This window comes from Rhodotorula paludigena (genome assembly GCF_050403205.1).
Source record: "Rhodotorula paludigena JCM10292 DNA, Rt_paludigena_JCM10292v1_ctg3, whole genome shotgun sequence".
NCBI classification, from domain to species: Eukaryota; Fungi; Basidiomycota; class Microbotryomycetes; order Sporidiobolales; family Sporidiobolaceae; genus Rhodotorula; species Rhodotorula paludigena.
In genome coordinates this window covers 483,026-501,332 of record NW_027481455.1, presented here as the reverse complement: position 1 = coordinate 501,332, position 18,307 = coordinate 483,026, and the positions used below count along the sequence as shown (strand labels likewise).

The 18,307-nt window shown below is 64.7% G+C and overlaps 8 protein-coding genes across 8 annotated transcripts; 2 read left to right on the top strand and 6 right to left on the bottom strand.

Moving 5' to 3' along the window:
• Positions 1-79: 79 nt before the first annotated feature.
• Positions 80-2,668, bottom strand: JCM10292_005238 (uncharacterized protein; the record flags this gene model as incomplete). Its single annotated transcript, XM_076646137.1, has 12 exons — positions 80-405; positions 489-591; positions 662-729; positions 802-833; positions 892-959; positions 1,040-1,183; positions 1,253-1,590; positions 1,724-1,746; positions 2,073-2,266; positions 2,338-2,394; positions 2,489-2,594; positions 2,664-2,668. 12 exons carry the CDS (start codon positions 2,666-2,668, stop codon positions 80-82), a joined length of 1,464 nt encoding a protein of 487 aa, XP_076508416.1.
• A 139-nt stretch (positions 2,669-2,807) lies between these two features.
• JCM10292_005237 (uncharacterized protein) lies at positions 2,808-3,916 on the bottom strand (the record flags this gene model as incomplete). The annotated part of the gene is made up of 2 exons (XM_076646136.1): positions 2,808-3,721; positions 3,796-3,916. The coding sequence occupies 2 exons, from the start codon at positions 3,914-3,916 to the stop codon at positions 2,808-2,810; spliced, it is 1,035 nt and encodes a 344-aa protein (XP_076508415.1).
• Positions 3,917-4,125: 209 nt separating this feature from the next.
• On the bottom strand, positions 4,126-6,597 carry ASE1 (Ase1p; the record flags this gene model as incomplete). Its single annotated transcript, XM_076646135.1, has 7 exons — positions 4,126-4,701; positions 4,767-4,904; positions 4,960-5,067; positions 5,148-5,495; positions 5,563-5,712; positions 5,777-5,992; positions 6,055-6,597. 7 exons carry the CDS (start codon positions 6,595-6,597, stop codon positions 4,126-4,128), a joined length of 2,079 nt encoding a protein of 692 aa, XP_076508414.1.
• A 609-nt stretch (positions 6,598-7,206) lies between these two features.
• On the bottom strand, positions 7,207-8,952 carry JCM10292_005235 (uncharacterized protein; the record flags this gene model as incomplete). Its single annotated transcript, XM_076646134.1, has 5 exons — positions 7,207-7,322; positions 7,386-7,953; positions 8,010-8,271; positions 8,332-8,435; positions 8,920-8,952. The coding sequence occupies 5 exons, from the start codon at positions 8,950-8,952 to the stop codon at positions 7,207-7,209; spliced, it is 1,083 nt and encodes a 360-aa protein (XP_076508413.1).
• A 2,812-nt stretch (positions 8,953-11,764) lies between these two features.
• On the top strand, positions 11,765-12,202 carry JCM10292_005234 (uncharacterized protein; the record flags this gene model as incomplete). The annotated part of the gene is made up of 1 exon (XM_076646133.1): positions 11,765-12,202. The coding sequence occupies one exon, from the start codon at positions 11,765-11,767 to the stop codon at positions 12,200-12,202; it is 438 nt and encodes a 145-aa protein (XP_076508412.1).
• A 210-nt stretch (positions 12,203-12,412) lies between these two features.
• JCM10292_005233 (uncharacterized protein) lies at positions 12,413-14,497 on the bottom strand (the record flags this gene model as incomplete). Its single annotated transcript, XM_076646132.1, has 5 exons — positions 12,413-12,686; positions 12,765-12,895; positions 12,954-13,220; positions 13,281-13,529; positions 13,778-14,497. The coding sequence occupies 5 exons, from the start codon at positions 14,495-14,497 to the stop codon at positions 12,413-12,415; spliced, it is 1,641 nt and encodes a 546-aa protein (XP_076508411.1).
• A 623-nt stretch (positions 14,498-15,120) lies between these two features.
• Positions 15,121-16,175, bottom strand: JCM10292_005232 (nascent polypeptide-associated complex subunit family protein; the record flags this gene model as incomplete). The annotated part of the gene is made up of 6 exons (XM_076646131.1): positions 15,121-15,126; positions 15,191-15,217; positions 15,295-15,527; positions 15,643-15,705; positions 15,854-15,970; positions 16,106-16,175. 6 exons carry the CDS (start codon positions 16,173-16,175, stop codon positions 15,121-15,123), a joined length of 516 nt encoding a protein of 171 aa, XP_076508410.1.
• Positions 16,176-16,401: 226 nt separating this feature from the next.
• Positions 16,402-18,116, top strand: JCM10292_005231 (uncharacterized protein; the record flags this gene model as incomplete). The annotated part of the gene is made up of 6 exons (XM_076646130.1): positions 16,402-16,686; positions 16,885-17,337; positions 17,399-17,506; positions 17,569-17,658; positions 17,729-17,875; positions 17,958-18,116. 6 exons carry the CDS (start codon positions 16,402-16,404, stop codon positions 18,114-18,116), a joined length of 1,242 nt encoding a protein of 413 aa, XP_076508409.1.
• Positions 18,117-18,307: the final 191 nt, after the last annotated feature.

Sequence of the window (18,307 nt, the reverse complement as noted above, 5' to 3'; positions counted from 1 at the left end):
TCCATTCCTGCGCCTTTGCAAGCAAGCCCGGCGACGACTGGACCTCCCCCAAGCGACTCTGGCTCCTCGTCATGTGCACCTACTCGCCCTTGGCCGTGCGCCTCTTCTTGCGCTTGAAGCTGTCGGCATAGCTCTTGAACCAATCGCTCGGGACCTCCATCTCCTGCCCCGTCACCATCTTGAACGTCGGCTGCCCCGCGACATAGTTGGTCGCACCAGCGCGCACGAGCGCATAGTACTCGAGCACGAGCGCGAGCTCGCTCGAGTCGAGGTCGACGACGCTGCCCGACGCCGCGGAGAGGACCTTTTTCGCCTCGGCCTCTTGTACCGAGACGAACTCGAGGGGCGCGTCAAGACCCTGCGAGGCGGCTTCGGCGAGCTCGGGGCCGGCCGTCATCTGAGGACCTGTGCCGATCCCGGCAGAGTTCACGGAGTCAGCCTCGACATTCGATGCAAGGCAGGCGCCGTCTCTCTGCGAGTCGACGCACCCGTAAGTGTGATCATCTGTCCGCGCACGTCGTCACCGAGTCCGTGCGGGCCCTTTGAAGCCAGGATCTTGGCGAGGAGAAGGACGACGTCGCCGAGCGCGACCTGCCGACCGTCTCGCAGTCAGTTGAGATCGGGCGCGTGGATGGACACAGGGAGGAGAGTGTCGGCGCACGGGAGCAAACTTGTGGTTTTCGTCGACTGGGATGGGGAGCTTGCCCTCCCCCTGCGCCTGCTTGGTGTCTATTTGCGCAGATGTAGATTGGGAAGGTTATCGGCCAGTCGTGCGAGTCAGCGCAGCGAGAGACATCGTACAGGCGAGGAGGTTCTCGAGGTAGAAGCCAGCGCTGAAGAGGACGCGTCAAGCAGTCGAGTGGAACCAAGCGCAAGCGGATGTTGACGCACCGGACAATGCAAGGCGAGTGACCCGTGTCCTCGGTCGAAGGCTCTGACTTTGGAGCCATGGCGAGAATCTGTACAACAACCCGGATTCCAACTCATCAATGACGCTCGGCAAAGGGGCGCGGAGCTGAGAAGGCCGCCAAGCACGCACCTCAAGGTCGATGAACTCGCGCAGGTGCGGCTGCTTCTTCGCGTCGGCATAGTCGCACCCGGCACTCGAGAGCAGGACGAGGTTCTGCACCGTCTTGACCTGCTTGGCGAGGTCGAGCACCTGCTTGACGGCCTTGGTCTTCTCCTGCACGCCGTGACGCCGTTTCAGCACTCTTTTGCAGCGGCGGGAGAGGACAGCGGCGGGTCAACGTACCTTTATGGGCGGCGGGATGAGGCAGATCGTGTCGACGCCGAGCTTCTTGAGCGTGTCGACGTCGAGTCCGTCGGCCTTGAGCGTCTCGACGTTGTACTCGTCGAGGACGGCCTTCGCATCGGCGACGGGCTCGCCAAAGGTGATCCCGACGACCTTGCTGAAGGCGTCGGCGTACGTGGCCTCCGACAGAATGAGCTCGAGGAGCGCAGAGCCAGTGTGGTGCTCGGCGGCCGTGACGGCGAGGACGCGGCCGGACGAGGACGAGGAAGACTGGTCGGCGGCTTTGTCGGAGGAAAAGCCGGACTGCCCGGATTCCTCAACGGCCTTTTTCGGAGCCACTGCAGCGCAAGTCCGGGTCAGCGGCAGCCCGTGGTCGCGAGAAAGAGGTCGTTGGACGAGTTGTGGGGCAGCGTCCAGGAGACAGAGAGATCGCAAGCTCACTGATTCGGGTCTGCGCAAGTCCGTGCGGACTGAGGGTCGTCCGCAGTTGATTGCTGTTGCAATCGAGCGAAAGGGAAGCGGAGGAAAGGAACGAAAGCCTGCTGTCGTCGCGGCGCGAAAGGTCGACGCTGCTCCACGTCACAGCGTCCGTCCAGCTGCGCTTCTCGGCGGTCAAGCGACGTCTAGCGGCGCTCTTGACGCATACACGGCAATCGCAAGCGCGCGAGGCGGTACGCCAGCTACTCTCGTCGCCGACGCACTCGAAAAAGACAAGTCGAGAACGGGATGCGAAGGACGGAACCAGTCGAGTACAGCGCCGGCACAGATGGCGGATGGGGTATCACAAGAAAGAGAGAGACAACACGACAAACTCGCTCACAGCCCTCCTGACGGCAGCGCCGCCTCGCCCGGCGCCGACTTGCGGGTCCCGACCTTGTACAGCAGAAAGAGGAAGACGAAGCCGAGGACGATCCCGAGCTGGATCCGTGCACCGCCCTTGCCGCTCTGCACAGACCGTGCGAAGCGCGTGCTCGTGTTGGAGAGCGACGTCTTGAAGCTATCGAACGCGCCGCTCTGCGGGAGGAAGGGGAGGGAGCGGGGTCAACTCGCGCCTTCGACGGATGCAGGGTAGTCTGCGTGCGCACTGTAGTGTCGAGGAGCGAGTTCTGATTCCGCGAGTCCTGGTAGATGTCGGTTGTCACCTGCAGCAGGCGAGCGACGAGGCGATCAAGCGGGGGAGGGGAGCACCCCGTCAGCCACTGGAAGAGCGCACGAGGGGAGGGGCAGGCCACGCACCCCCCGCAGGGCAGCAATCTTGGAGTGAAGCTCGTTCAGGTGCTGGTCGTTCTGCGCCTCGAGGTCCTGCTCCGACGACTCCTGCGTCTTGACCCGCCCGTAGCCTCTGCAGACGGGCGCACGAGCACGTCAGCCACGTGCAGCACGCTCGTACGACTCCGCCGAGCACACGCACGACATGGCACAGCGGCGACAACGGCGAGGCGAGTGCAGCGACGGCGATCAAGGTGCACCGCCTGATCCGCTCACCCACACAGTCGCTCAAACAAACAGACACACAGGCTGCGATACTTGCGATGCTAATACATGGAGGAACCCTCTACTTCCGCGACTGGAGCGTCTCTGCGAGGTGCGAGAACCACTCGACCTCCGGGTGCGCCTTCTCCTGCATGGCGACGGCAATGCTGTGCGCGCGCATGCGTACAATCTCGCTCCACCGCTTCGACAGCTTCTGTCCACCGTGCGCCTGCTCGACGATCGCGTCCTCGCCGAGCTGCTGCACCTGCGCGACGAGCGCCTTGACGCGCGCGCTGTCGAGCTCGCCGCCGCGCAGCGCCGCGCTCAGCGTCGCGAGCAGCGCGAGGGCGTCGAAGCGCGCCGCTGCCGGGAGGTACAGCTCGGCGAGGCCGAACAGCACGAACGCGAGGTCGGACGGGTTCGCCGACAATGGGCGGTAGGCACCCTTCTTCGGTGCGACCGCCTCCTCCACCACCGCATCCGCACCCGCCTCGGCTGCCGCAGCCGCCTGCGGCTTGCTGATCTTGGCAAAGAGCGGGTAGAGGGCCGACATGCGGTCGGGGAGCTCGACGCCGTACTGGGTCCGGTTCGACAGGACCTCGACCGCCGCGCGGCCGTTGTCGTCCTCGAGCTGCGCGAGGCGCTTGACGAGGAGCTCGACCGTCTCGGGCGTCAGGGCAGTGCAGCCGTGAGAGCGCCACTGCGCGATGAGCCGGAGGACGTCGGGGAGTTGGGCGGGCTCGGCGCTGCGGACGAGGCGGAGGACGAGGCGCGGAGAGCGCGGCGGCACTTTCCCGGCGAGCGACTGGGAGAGCTGCAGGTGCCTTTCGATCTCGGCGAACGCCTGTGCGTAGCGCTCGGCGCGCCCAGAGCCGGCAGCCTCGGCGGGAGAGGGCGCAGGAGGTGCGACTTCGTCGAAGTCGTCGTCGAAGGTGTCCTCTTCAAAGTCTTCGGCGAACTCGTCCTGCTGGACCGCCTTGGCAGCCTTCTTGTACACTGTGGACCGCGCGCATCGTCCTCGTCAGCGTCTGCGCAGCGGGCAGGAGATGCGGAGAGCGGGAGGAGCTCACGCGGTGCAGACGGCGCAAACGCAGCAAAAGACCGCGGTGCTGGCCGTGCAGCGGCGAGAGCTGCTGCTGGGGCTGCTCGGCGCGCAGTGCGCACGCACGCAGTGCAGAAGCGAGGGAGCATGGTCGCGTGCAAGAAGCCAACTCTTCGATTTCCCTCTGGCCCAACCCACCTCATCCCCTGTCGGGTCATCAGGACGCACACAGGCAGTACATGAGAAGCAGACAGCCACTAGTGGAAAAGTTACGCAACAGGTCGAGGTAAACAAACGGAAGTATGACTGAAAATCGAAAATCCTCCTTTCCCTCCGCGGGGGCACCGTCGATGGCTCTTCACAGCTGCATCTGCGTCGACGGTCGAGGCCGGAATCCTCCTGTTGCCTGCGGGACGAGCAGCCCTCGTGCCGCGCCGAGCCCCGTCCCCGACGTCCCCAGCGAAGGCGACGCCGCCGCTGCTCCTCCTCCCGCGCTCCTCCACGCCGCAGGGATCCGCATCCCGCTCTGCATCCCGCCGGCCGACATTGCCGACGACGCGGCCGACACGTTCGCGTGCGTGAGCGGCGTCGCAAGCGCTCCGCTGCTGTGGGCGCTCAGCGTGCCGGCGCGCGCGCGGCCCGTCATCTGCGCCTTGAGCGGGACCGGCGTCGCAGCGACGGAGTGCGGCGTCGCGCCGTTCGCATCGCCGAGGACGGAGCGCGGCCGTGCGATGCGCGCAGCGGCGGGCGTGGGCGCGGCGGAACCTGCGGCGAGACGCTTGGGCGCGGGAGGACCGGTCGACGTGCTCGACGTGGCGGAGCGCACAGAGGCGCCCGTCATCTGTCGCTTGAGCGGTGCCATCGTCGAGGCGCCCGTGTGCTGCGGCTTAAGCGCGCGGGCCGAGGTCGAGGCGGATCCACCGAGCTTGGCGCGCTGCCAGCAACAGGCGAGTCAACAAGTGTGCGAGGAAACGAAAGCGAGATGAAGAGCCGCCGCACCTTCTTGTTCTCCTTCTCGAGCTCCTCGGCGCGGATCTGCTCGTCCAGCTGCTGGATGAACCCGACGCCGTCGATGAGGAACGGGCGCTCATGCTGCGCCTCCCACTGCGGGATGAGCACTCGCAGCTCCGCCTCGAGCTGAACACGAATCTGATCAGCACTATTCGCCGAGAGTGAAGGTCCAGTCGCGCACCTTTGGTCGCTCGCGGTCGACTCGCTTGCGGTCCTTGGCCTCCTGAGCGAGCCGCATCGCCGCGCCTCGGCTCTTGTCCATCAGCCGGCTTGGATCTGCTGCTGCCGCCTGCAGTTCAAATGAGGTATTAGCGCGCGAACGGAAGAAGCAAGCTCAGTGAGCTGAGAGGTCTTTGGAATTTGACGCACCTCGAGCTCCTTCATCTTCTCGACCACCTCAAAGTACTTCTGCAACCGCTCAAGCACCGGCCTCGACTCCTCAACTTCGCGCTCGAGGCGTTCCCTCTCGCGCTCGTGCGCGACGAGGAGCTCCTCGCTCACATTGTCGCTCACAACCTCCTCCTCGCACCCCTTTGCCGCGTTCCACACGACCGTCGGCTCGACCGAGATGGTGAGCGCCGGGAATTGGGCGAGGCGCTGCGAGTGCGAGACGTAGAGCGCGTCCCACAGCGAGGTGAGCTGCTCGCGCTCGCGCTGGATGAAGGCCGACATGTTGGTGCGCTTGAGCGAGAGCATGCGCGCCAGCTCGTCTTGGTACTGTGTGGGCATCCGGCGTCAGAGTGGTTGGCAGGGAGGATTGTGAGCAAGGTGATGAGAAGCGCACCGCATTGACGACGTCCAGCGTCGATCCCATGTGTCGGTTGACGAAGTCCTCCATCTCTTCCTCCGTGACGCCAAGCATCGTCCAGAGCGGATACAGCTTGTCGTATGTCGTCTGGATGAGCGAGTTGCGCGAATCCTTCTCCTCCTCGAGCTGTGTAGCCACGCGCGCCGTCAGCAAAGTGCCTCGTCCGCTGATGCGAGAGAAGACAACGCGCCCATTTCCGCTTGGCCTCAACTCGCTGCACGTTCTCCGTTGTCGGCGACATCTCCCTTGGCGGTTGCCGTGCGTCCCCGATGCCAAGGTGCCACAAGATCTCCTCGTCGAGTGGGTCCGCCACGGACGAGTCGGTGCCCTCCTGGTGAATACCGAGCTCGTTCCGTAGCGCAAAGATCTCGTTTGCGTTGTTGGTGAGCAATTCTCGGCGGTGAGTCTGCGGATCATAGGTGTTCAGCGGTCTCGCGAAGTGAAGTACGGATTGCGCAAGAAACGCACGATCTCCGCCTCGCACCGCATCACCTCACGCTCGAGCTCGCCCATGCGATCAAGCTTGAGGTTCAGATCCTCCCACCGGCCCTCCTGCGCCGCCTGCTCCAGCTCGACCTGCAGCCATTCCCTCCCCACGACGTCCGCAAGTTCGCGCAGTCGCTCCTGCAGGACGAGGATGCGCTTGCCGCGCTCCTCCATGCGGCCCTTCATGCCTTCGCGGATGCGCTCGACCTCGTCGACGAGGCTGAGGAGCGGGCCGTCGCCGCGCTGCTTTGCCGGGCGGAGCGGCTCGCCGAGCGCCGTCTGCCAGTCGTGGACCCTGCGCCAAGCTGCTGCGAGGCGCTCCTCGGCTTCGGCGACTTCTGCAGAGGCGGCGGCGTGCTGCGTCGAGATGGCTGCCGAGAGGGTCGAGTGGAGCGAGGCGAGGTGGGCGTCGACGAGGGGCTGCGGGGCGGGAGACAGGGCGGCGTAGAGTGTGTTGAGCGCTGTCCGATGCTCGGCGACGAGCTGCTCGAGCGTCTGCGGCGTGCTCGTGCCAGTTTCGGCCATGTTGGCTGAAGGGCGAGGAGGCGACGACAGTGGGGATAGTCCCCTGGGAGGGCCTGTAGCGCTGTCCGGTGTACTCTGTACTGTGTCTGAACGAGTCTGCGCGAGTCTGGAGCAAGCAGGCGCTGTCAAGAAGGGCAGAGAGCGTCGTGTCGAAACGAAAGCTTCCGCCTGTGCATCTCGCCGCCGTCATGCTCAACCTCGGCTGCCCCTTTCTCCTGCTAGAATGCTCTGACAAAGTGTACCACCGAGCACGAGCACTTACAAACTCGACTACCAGCGTCGCAGCAAGCGTCACCCCTCCCACCGCCATCGTCCACCTTCTCAACCCACGCTCGAGACGGTCTCTTCGCTCTGCTAGCCGCGCCACCCAGCCTACCCCACCCAAGCGACGGATCGCTCGACTGAACAAGCCCCGGTCCGCCTCGCCGCGAACAGATGCGCCTGTCCTCCCTCTGGCGGATGCGGTCACGGGCAGCTCCGGCCCGCTTAACGCGTTCAGGAACGCCGACAGGATGTGCGCTCCGTCGAGATGTGGCAGCGGAAGGAGGTTGAAGAAGGCGAGGGCCATGCAGAGCGAGATGACGAGGCTATGCATGCGCACAAGGCAGTTTAGCTAAGGCGCGCAACCTCGTTCTGCGTGAGAACGTACGAGTAGAAGCGCTCGAGCGCAAGAAACAGACCGAGAGGTACGAGCCAGGTTGTCGGCTCGAGGTCTGTCACCGAGACTGCGCCGGGAACAAAGGAGGATCAGCGTACGCGTCGCCAGCAGCTGGACCAGGGAACCTTACGCTGTCGCGCCACCGTCGCCCGTGGCCCTTGCCACAGCACCGTGCGCACCTGCTCTTCTTTCGACGCCGCTTCTCGACCGTCGCGCCGTCCCGCTTGGCGCACGCCGATCCGGAGCACCTGTTCCTCCTCGCTGATTCGTGCGCAAACGTGGCCCGCGCCTTCGGTCGACCCACACGAGTCGTCGTCTATGCATCGCGGCGGGACAAGCGATGGAGGCGTAGGCGGGAGGAGGGTGAGCGGGTCGAGGCAGGTTTGGCGACCTTCCGAAGCGGAAGTTGAGGGAGACGTAAGGAAGCAGAGAGTCGTATCCCCTGCGGGTGCCGCCGAGGTGTCGAATAGGAGTTCTGCGGCAGGGACCGCGCAGCAGTCCGTACTGCCCTCGTCGAAGGCCGAAGTAGACAGGCACCAGCCCATGTTCTCGTATGGGTCCGCGGACGACTTCGAGTCAAGGTAGTGCGCCCAGGCCTTGAGCTGCGAGTTCGTCGAAGATGTCGCACGGTCCAGCTCAAGATCGTCGAGATGCGTGATGAGGTGACCGGATGAGAGGTGTCCGGCTAGAGGCGAGTTCTGCGGGGGCCACACTCAGCGAATTTCCGAACGTAGTGACCCGCCACCGTACGCACCTGATGCACCTCAACAAGCAGCATACCTTCATCCAGAGCGCGCCAGATGCCGCACATCAAGCCAAAGCTCCTGCCGAGCCCCGCGCCTTCTCGTGACAGCAGCCAGGCGCCGACGAGCAGGACAACGTTGTGCCAGACACCGGCAGATGCAATGCGTAGATCGGTGAGAGGCGACAGCGTGTCTGGAGAGAGCTCGACAAAGAACGTGGGCAAGACGAGGAGGACGAGATGCACTCCAGTCGAAAGTAGCGGGATGTCCTCGCTTGGGAGCGAGCCGAGTCAGTCTTGTAGTCAGCGATTGCGACTAGAACGACGTGCGTACTGCGCTGCGGCGAGAGCGTGTCCCAGCTCGTGAAAGCCTTGAGAGACGACCAGCGCGGACATCAAAGTCGGAATGAGAGAAAGCGACGAGGTCAGGCCAGGAACCTGAGAAGCGTGAAGCTCAGCTTGAGCATCCTGAGCGACGTTGAGCACAGCGGCCCCCGAGAGAAAATGAGCGTACAAGCGGTCGAAGGAGGAGGGAATCAGCAGCATCGCGTGTCGCTGAAGAAGGCACAGGAGCCCGCTTCGACAGTCTAGCTGCTGCCGGCGAGATTGATGACGTCGAGCTCAATCTTGCCAACGCTGCTAGGGCTCTGCAACCGGCCCAAGCGAGGACGACCTGCGAGACGACTAGTCCGGCGAGACAGACGACGACGCCTACATTCCAAAACGCGCTCGATCGTTGCGCAGCCGCGTCTGCCGACCTTTGCCGTGTATGCACACGGGGTACCGCACGCAGAATGCGTGCTGGAAGCGAGTTGCACACCGTCGTCCGGATGTCGAGCGACCACGGTGAGAGCGAGATGGCGGTCGATCCCCGGCTGCAGCGGGCGAGTAGCGGGTCCAGCCGACGCCTTGAGAGCTGTACCGCGCTCCACAGCAGCGCCAGACTCGGCAGCATGCCCGGAGTCGGTCGCGCGAATCTCGAGCAGGAAGAGGGGGCTCCTTGGTGGGGTTGTACAAATCGTCGCACTTCAGAAGCGCTTCTGCTTGTGCTTGTGCTCTCTGCCTCTGCAGGCCGACCTCGCCGGAACTGGCCGCGCTTGCGCACACAGCCTGCTGCTTGCCCCGCTGCGGCTCTCGTGCTCCTCCAAGGCCGCCTCCCTCCTGCTGTCACTCGCCTGAAGTCGATTCACCACGAGGAGCGCCAATGCACAGCCCCCGGCACGTCTCCTGTCTGCAACGCGGACGAACGCCACGTCTGCACGCCTCGACGATGAGCTACGGTTCCTCATCATCATCCAACCCTCATCCGATGTCTCGCGCTCGTCTGGCAGTCTCGCCGCCATCTTCCTCCTTCCCTTCACAGGCTTGACACGTTCAAATTGCAGAGCACGACGAATCTCGTGCTGAGACGGGGAGTTGTGACGGACGTGGACGTAGCGAGACGAGGGGTTGCACGAGGCGGGCCGACTCGACGCTGCTTGCTGCTGTATCCTGCGAGTAGGATGTCTGCTCGTGAGCTCTAGTTCGCGAGCACCGAGAAAAGCGGCCTGCACGAGGTCAGCGAAGTCCAGCCATAGCACGGTGAGACCGCGAGCGTCAGCCCGTGCAGACAGGAGTAAGGAAAGCCGACCGGGCCGACAGCGGGGTAGCTTGATCGCCATCGATTACAGAAGCACAAGCACAAGCGCTGAGCGGAAGCACAAGCGGTGAAGTCCGACGATTTGTAGCTCCGTATCCTTGGGGTGTGCCTCCTGCAGCTCACAGTAATTCCGCGAAGTGGAGTGAGAGCGCAGTCGGGCGCACGGCTATTCGCTCGCCGGCTGAGCTGGGGCAGCTGGCCAGAACCGCAACGCGAGCAAAGGCGTCGAGGAGCCGCGTTTTCCCCCACCTGCTCCCGCCCGCTGTCTGGTCCTCTGGCCGCTTTGCTGAGTACGCGGCCTGCCATGGCGACTGCTCTCGTAGCACAAGCGCCCGCGGCAGCGCGACTCGACTTCGTGCCGGCAGTCTCTGAACCAGTTCCCCTTGCGGATCCCGCGGTTCCGCCCGAAGTCTCGTTCGAGTCTTTCGCACGAGCAAAGCTGTGCGGGCCCGGGTCAGGCTGGGACTGGTACTCTTGCTGGGCCTACCTCGACAGGCCGCCTATCACCCGCGCTGCGGAAGACATCCTTTCTCCGAACGGAGCTCGCGCACCTGCATGCTTCCTGCATATCGACGATCTTCACGAGCGCCTCGTGCAGCGCGGAATGCAGAGGCTGCTTGCACTGCGCTCTAGCGACGGCCCTGTGACAGAGCACGAGTGCGAGGTGTTCGAGAAGTTTTGCGCGAAAGGGCCGCTAGACTTTGACTGGGCCGGGCTGTCCGTCGCGGCGAATCAGCTCACACAGGGTCTCGGCGGGCTCTACCCCGAGACCAAGACTGCCAACAAGCTCAGCCTTGCCATACATAGCCGCTCTCGCCTGTCTTTTACCGGTCGGGCGATTCACTCCGGAGACGCGACGACCGGCCTCATCGTCACGAGCCCGAGGCTGGTGCATCAGCGGGAGCTGGTCTGTCTGTGGGAACCTCTGCGCGCTGCAGTGTCGAAGGCAGAAGGCAATGGGGTAGGCTTAGCGGATGTGCAGGACAAGCGAGTGCAGAGTGTCCTCGCCGAGATAAGCGCCAGTTTTCCCTCGCGTGCGGCTCCCACCAGACTGACAGTCGCTGCGCGCAATTGCAGATTCTCGACGAGGTTCTCGACCAAGGACACGCAGGCCGCTTGATCGTCCTGATTACGGTCACAGGCGCCGTCCCGCTTTTCATCCTCCCGGTACCGGAAGAAGACGCCTTGTTGTGGTGTTCAACGAAGCCCTCCGGCCTATCGCTTCTTTCGTACTCTGCGAGCGATGATGTCGACAGACTGGGTCTCCCCCGCTACGCGGTCATTGTCGGGGATGAGTGTCCCCGCGATGATGTGTTGCAGAAGCTCAGCCTGCCGCTCACGCTTCTCGCCGCGACGAGCGGAAGCTGGGACGATTTCGACTGCAAACTTCTCGAGGCCATTCGGTTCAAGTATGGCCACCCGCCTAGCGACCCCGCTCCTGCGACTTCGCCGACTTTCGATCTGCCTCTCACGCTGTCGGAATGGGGGCGGATGCAAAGCTGGCGCTTCATCACTGGTGATGAGCTCAAGCAGGTACGCACAGCTCAGACCAGCCCGATCCTCCGTAGTCCTTGCTGACCTGACCCTGTCTCTCGGCCATCGCAAGAACAAGGTCGTCTACGCTGCTTTCATGTCATCGACCGGCTGGGTCGACCCGCACACCTTGCAGCGCCTTTCTCGCGCCAACGAGGAGACCGCCGAGGACGCCCTTCCCGACACCGCGACAGAGACGCTTCCACTCCTTCTCCTCTCGACGAAGCAGCTCGGGTCCGGCAACCAAGGCGCCGTGCATTTCGCTTTTGCTGCACCGCCCTGCCCACTGCTGGCAGTCAAGTTTGCAGAACCGGGTTGTTCAGCTCTGGAGAAGGTGCGCACCGAAGGCGAGGCGCTTGCGCGCTTGACGAAGCCTGGCCAACCGCTCGAGAATGTCGCGCCGCCGTTCTTCGCCAATTTCGCCGTCGAACAGCGGGTGCTCGGTTACGAAACGCACGCGCTTGTAATGCAGTGCTGGGGGAAGGAGGTCAAGGTCTGGTGCAACATACAGGCTGCCGCCAGGTTCGCTTTGTTCTCTCTTCCTCCGTGAAGACATCGCTGGGCTGGACGATACTGACAACCTTGCTATGTCCACATGAGCAGGACGGACTTCCTGCAGCGCGTCACAGCGTTGCACGAGACGCATCACCTCTGCAACGGCTCGCTCTCCGAGCGCAACATGCTCGTCTTGCGCGACCCGTCGACCGGACTCGACGAAGTGCGCCTCATCGACTGGGCGCGCATCGACGAGCGTCACAACGTGGGCTCGGACGGGTTGTCGACTCGGTGCGGGTCGTTGCAGGAACTCGCAAGGAAAATCAACTCGGCCAATGAGCAAGACGAGCGCGTTCGGGCGTCTGAGGCGCGCGAGGAGGCGGCATGGCAGGAGGAGAAGGCTGACGCGCTGAAGAAGAGCGACAAGGAGGAGGTGCAGGAGCCGTGTGGCGAATCGGTCGAGGTCGACGTGCAGTCGGATCAGGACGGTGGCGACGCTAAGCGACAGAAGCTCAGCACCCCGCCGGCTCGCGATTAGTCCCCTCACGACGAAGCATAGTGCCCTTCTGGCCGGTTCTGTTTGCATTGCATGCGGATGATCTATCGCACCGGAGTACGGAAGCGTTCAGACATTGTGACCTTCTCAACCATCTCTCGAGCAAGCTTTTGCTCCCCTATCGAGGACGACAGGTTTCGCGCATGACATGACAGAAGAACACGCAGATCGACGGAAGCAGTCCATCCCTCCTCAGCACGCCGACCCGCGGTGGCAATGCGAGCACACCGCCTCGTCCTTCTCAATCGCATTCTCGAGCTTGGTCAGCGTCGGACACCCGAGCACGAGTTTGGCGCACGGTACCCCATAGTGATCCTCACTGGCTCGCGCCCAGTCGACGAGGCGCAGCTCGGCCTTGCCTGCGGTCGGGAAGTCGCGGCGGAGGAGGATGTTGCGGGCCCACATCGAGCCATGCGAGACGTTGTGCGTGAGGTGCATGTCGTAGATGCGGTCGAGGAAGTCGTCACTGTAGGCGCACGTCAGTAGTGTCAGGCTTTATAGAGTGACAGACACGTTAGATCCAGGTCGGCAGGCGGGAACGCACACTGCGTCTTGCGGCACGTCCTTCCAGCTCTTGACAGCTTCGCCCCACTCGGCCATCACTATCGCATGCGTCTCGCCGCCGAACGGACTCCGCTCCACGCGGAAGTTGCCCTCGAACGGCGGCGCCACCGACTCGAGCGCTCCGCCCAGGACGGTGAGGCGCGAGAGGCGGTCCCCCCTCCTCGCGCACGAGTTTGAGCGCATGCGACGTCGAGAGCGAGTACTTGATGGCGAGAGGCGCGGCCGGCGGGGCGCACATTGCGCGGAAGACCGAGCCTTGCCTGCCTGCGCCGAGCGGGTTGGTCGAGACGAGGAGCAGAGGAAGAGGCTCCGCAGCCGGGTTGCGGTCGTGCGTCTCCTCTTCCGCATTTTTGCGCATGACGCGAACAAGGCGGTGAACCGAGTCGGAGTCGATCCACCCGCTCGGGTGAACGAACGCAGCCTGGATGCTGTCCGCCTGCGAGACAAGCTGGTCAATGTGAGCGCTGGGTCGAGCCGCAGCCAAATGACTGCTCACCTCGCGAAACTCGTCGAGTGCCAGCAAACGCCACTTCTGCACATCGCCTTCCTTCTGGGCCATCGGCCTGATGAGATCCTTCGGAAGGTCGATGTTGTCCGTCAGCTGCTGCCAGATCTCGTCCTCGAGTTCATCCCAGCTGTCTCGCATGGCGGCGCTGAGGACGAGATTGTAGTTGAGCTCGCTCGACGCCGTTTCGTCCAGTTTGTGGCGCGATCCGACGACGACGAGGCACGGATGCGACTCTGCCTTGGCGCGGAGAAAGCGCGGCGTCGTCGTCGGACAATGGGAGACCTCGAGACCGGGACGAGACGGCGCTCGAACCACGGCGGTTATGTCATCCGGAACGGGGAGGAGAAAGACGGGCAGGACGGAAGTCTTGCCGCGCAGAACGAGCAGGCGGGCGCTTTCGCCACTTGATCTCGCCGTGTGCAGGATCTGGGTCGCTCCTCTGAGCACCTGTCCGCTCAGATGTCGCGGTGAATGGGCAAACGCACCCGACCGAACATCTGGCCCGCCGCACCGACCGTCGCCAGGTCCCCCACCGACGCGCCGCCCTTGCGCCCCTTCTCGTTCTTCTCGAGCGCCCTTTCCAGCATGCTGAACAGCCCCTTGTCCGGGTCCTGGTCGTCCCACGCCCCGTCCTGCAGCACCCAGCCCCTCGTCTCCCTCTCCGCCTCGAGCGCCTCGCTCCAGTCGACCCTCCTCAGCGCGAACCCCTCCAGGCCCGCCGGGTCCTCCTTCGCATCGTTCTGCACAAACCCGCTCCAGAAGCGCACGTCGTCGCTCCCGCCGAGCGCAGCAAACAGCTCCGTCAGCGCCTGTCCCGCCAACCCGAGGTCCTTGGGCTTGAACGCCTCGAGCGCCTCGCGCTCCTGCTCGGTGATCGGCCCGCGCGGGTGTGCACGCAGGGCACAAAAGACGGCGAGGCCGTGCACGCGCAGGAGCGAGGCGAGCGTCGGGAGCGAGACGAGCGAGAGGGGCGCGCCGGACGGGCTGCGCGGGTCGAGGAGCGGCGCGAGCGCGGCGAGCGGCGGCGCGGGGCGGTGGTGAGCGGCTTTGGGGCTCGGGGCGGGCGTACACGACGCGAGCGTCGACCAGAGCTGGTGCGAGAAGGACAGCGACGGAGGGAGCTCGGGGCCAAAGACGGGCTTGGGCTCGGGCGCGGAGGGCAAGAAGGCGCCGGCGGTCGCAGCAGCCAGAAAAGCAGACAACATGGAGACTCCAGCCCAGCTTGTGGCGCAGCGGGAAGCAGAGAAGCGAAGCGCAGCGAGAAGGCGGTGGACAGGAGATGCGCATGCAATCGAAGCAGGTCCGAGCGGGGCGAGGGCTCGCACGGCTCTGCGACCTTGTAGCAGCAGCAAGAGCATGTGCCGACCTCGCGCGGACATGGCAGCATACCGCTTGGTGCGGTCGGGAGGAGAGAGACGACCCTCGCCTGGGGGCTCGCTTGGGCCGAACCTCGTCGGCGCTCGCAAGCCTCAAGCGACGGTTCGCGCAGTCTGACAGGCTTTCGCAGAGGTTCGGCCAGTCGGGGTGCACCGTCGCACACATGTCGAATGCGAGGTTTTCCTTTTCCGCCCGCGAAGGAGACGCGCTACAACGCCCGCGAAGGACAGCGAAAGGTAACGACCCAAAACAAGGACGCTGGAGAGAAAGAAGGAGGAAGGGTTTTTGGATGCTTGCGCAGGAGGAGGTAACAACCGAGAAGACGAGGAGGGGGGAAAACTGCTGATTGTTGGCGTAAAGCGGCGGAGAGCGCGGCGGCGGCGAAAGGAGACGAACGGAACGGAACGGGAGACGAATGCGATTGGATGCGGAATCGTGCTGCGGAACGCGCTTAGTTCTGCAGGAAGGAATGCAGTGTGAGCCTCAGCGGGAAGTGGGAGAGGTAACAGGCAAGAGCATACGAGGTCCTCAAGCTTTCCCTCCTCCTTCTGTGATGCATGACAAACACTCAGTCAGCAGCTGTATGCGCGTGCGACCTCTCGACTACAGCAAGCGTGCGACGCACCGCAGGCTCGGCCGCCTCGACCAGCTCGGGAACCTCGTCGTCCGGCTCGCCGGCCTCGTCTGCCGCGCCACCAGCCTGCGCCTGCTGGCGCTGGTACTGCTCTGCGATCTGGCGGAGGGTCGCGAGGGCGTCGGGGCCGAGCTGCGAGAGGACGTTGGGCATCATCTCGGCAAGGTCCTTGTTGACACCGTGGCCGTAGATCGCGTAGGTGTTGTTGCCCGCCGCGGCGTGGACTGGATCGCGTGCGAATGCGCGATCGAGCGGCAATGTAGAGATAGTCGTATACGTCCAGCGGGCAGGAGTAAGCGGAGACGCTCGAGCGGAGAGGGGGCCGAAGAGGCAACGCACCGGTCGGGCGGGTGAAGTGAAGAGCGCCGCCAGTCTCGGTGAACATGTTGACCTCCTCAACAGCTGCACAGGAAGATTGCGCGCGAGAGCGGAAGCGAGTTGGGCAGGCGAGCAAGGGAGGTTAGCGAGTGAACCTCAGTGGCTCGACATCACCTCGAGCGGGGCTCGCTGCTGCACCAGACAGCAGGAGAGGTGAGAAGCAGGAACGCACTGCCGACCGACTGGACGTTGAGCTTCTTGAGGGCGTTGCGGAGCTTGGAGTCGTCCTGGGGAGCGGCGGCCCGGGGCTGGACCTTACGGCGGATGGGCGCCTTGGCACCGCCGCCGCCTGGGTTCGAAGATGTGGGTCAGCTCGACAAGCCCATGACTAGCCTACCAGCGCGGCGAGGAGAGCGGGATGCGGTCGCAGGAAAGAGCGGGCGAGGGGGAGCGGGACGAGCGAGGGCGAGGAGGGGGCACGGACCGATCTTGAGAGCGGCCGCCTTCTTCTGGAGCTGAGCGAGCTTTGCCGGGTCAAACGCAGAGTCGGCCATGGTGCGAGGGGGAGCGTCGAGCGGGGACAAGCCGCGACGAGCAGCTTGCCGCGCCCAAGTCGAGCGAGGGCGCTGCAACGGCGGACACTCGAGGGTAGGGCAGGGGCACTCGGGGACACAGTAGCACTCGCAGGGACCCACAGGGACTTTATACCGGGCCATTCCCCCCTCCGCGTGCCTTGCTCCGCCTCGACGCTCGCTTCCGCACCCGAGCACCGGCACACTCATGCACCGCCTCGCCCGCACCGCCCTCGCACCGGCAGCACGCGCAGCCTGGCCACCCTGCACCTGCTCGCCCCGCCTTCCTCCCGCGCTCGCCCCGCAACCAGCTCGGAGGCGATACGCCGCGCCAGCAACCCGCTCGTTCGAGGACCAGGTCCTCCTCGCCGCGCGCAGGAAACTCGAGGCCGCCGACAGTGCCAACGAGGAGGGATCCATCGACGCGGCCAGGCGCAGCAAGGAGCTCGAGGGCATTCGGAGGGCGCTCCGCGACGTCGAACAGGCTCAAGAGGTGCGCTTCGTCCTGCTCTCTCGCTCGTGCACGGCGGCAGAAGACATTCTCGAGCCACCTTGCCGTATCTCGAGTTGCTTCTCTGGAGCAACGGGGGCGAAGGGCGTGATTGCCGACGGCTGGGCCTCGCACTTCGCGCGTGAGAAGGTCGACACCTTGTGTCCTGGGCGACTGACATCGTTCTGCCATTCCCTGCAGCTCATCACCAGCCTGCACGACCTCGCCTCGTCCGAGTCGGACCCCGATCTGCGCGACCTCGCGCTCGCCGACGTCCCCGACGCCGAACAGGCCCTCTCGTCCTCGCACGTCCGGCTCGTCGCGCTCCTCGCGCCCGCGCCCGCCACTTCGTCGCTCGGCGCGCTCGTCGAGCTCAAGGCCGGCGTCGGCGGATCCGAGGCGTCGCTCTGGTCCGCCGACCTCGTCAAGATGTACCAGCGCCTGAGCCAGCGCAAGGGCTGGCGCGCCACGCTCGTCGAGAGCGTCGCGATCGAGGGCGCCGGCGTCGGCGAGGCATACAAGGAGGCCCTGCTCGAGGTCACGGGCGAGGGCGCGTTCGGGTACCTCCGCAGGGAGGCCGGCGTGCATCGTGTGCAGAGGGTGCCTGCGACCGAGAGCAAGGGGAGGGTGCACAGCAGCACCGTCAGCGTCATTGTGCGTACCCCGCTGGCTTTCTCTTCGCCTTGTCGAGCGACTGACCGCGCTTCATTCGCAGGTCCTGCCAGCCGCGTCAGATGCCGACCCGAGCGCAGACGACGGCGAGCTGTTCGAGCAGAAGGACGTCAGGGTCGAGACGATGCGGTCGCGCGGAGCTGGCGGGCAGGTGTGTCTTACACTGCACGTGTACTACAGTGCGCGGACTCGCGCTCACGGCTCGCCACACAGCACGTCAACCGGACAGAGTCGGCCATCCGCCTCACCCACATCCCGACCGGCATCACCGTCTCGATGCAAGACTCGCGCTCTCAGCACGATGTGCGCTCCTGTCCTCTTTCCCTCCTCGCAGAGCGCCCCACTAAGAAGTCACCCACTCGCGCCCCCGCAGAACCGCACGAAAGCGTACCGGGTCCTACGCGCGCGCCTCCTCGACCGCAAGATCCAGGCCGACATCGAGGCGCGGCGGTCGCTGCGGCGGACACAGATCAAGGGCGTCGACCGGAGCGAAAAGATCCGGACGTACAACCTGCAGCAGGTGCGTGGCTGCCTCGTTCCCCTCTCTGGCTGTTCGTGCAGAACAGCGCGACTGACGAGTGTGCTATACGGCGGCTGCACAGGTCCGCCTCACGGACCATCGCATCCCGCTGACGACCTCGGCGCTCGAGGACGCGCTGCAGGGCGGCGAGACGCTCGACCTGATCAACGACGCACTCGAGGACGGCGAGACGCGCGAGGCGATCGAGGACATCCTCGCCGACTTTGAGGCGGAGCGGTAGGAGTTGCATGCAGCGTGATATAGACTACACCGACGGGCGGGTGCGCGCCCGGGAGAGCATGTGGGATGGGATCGCTGCGGTCGATGCGAGAGCTTTGCTTCGCTCGCGCCCTTTCCGCACGAGTCAAGCACTGCACCTGAGCATACTGTTCCCCACCACACGCGCAGTACACGGATCGAAAGCCTCTCGGA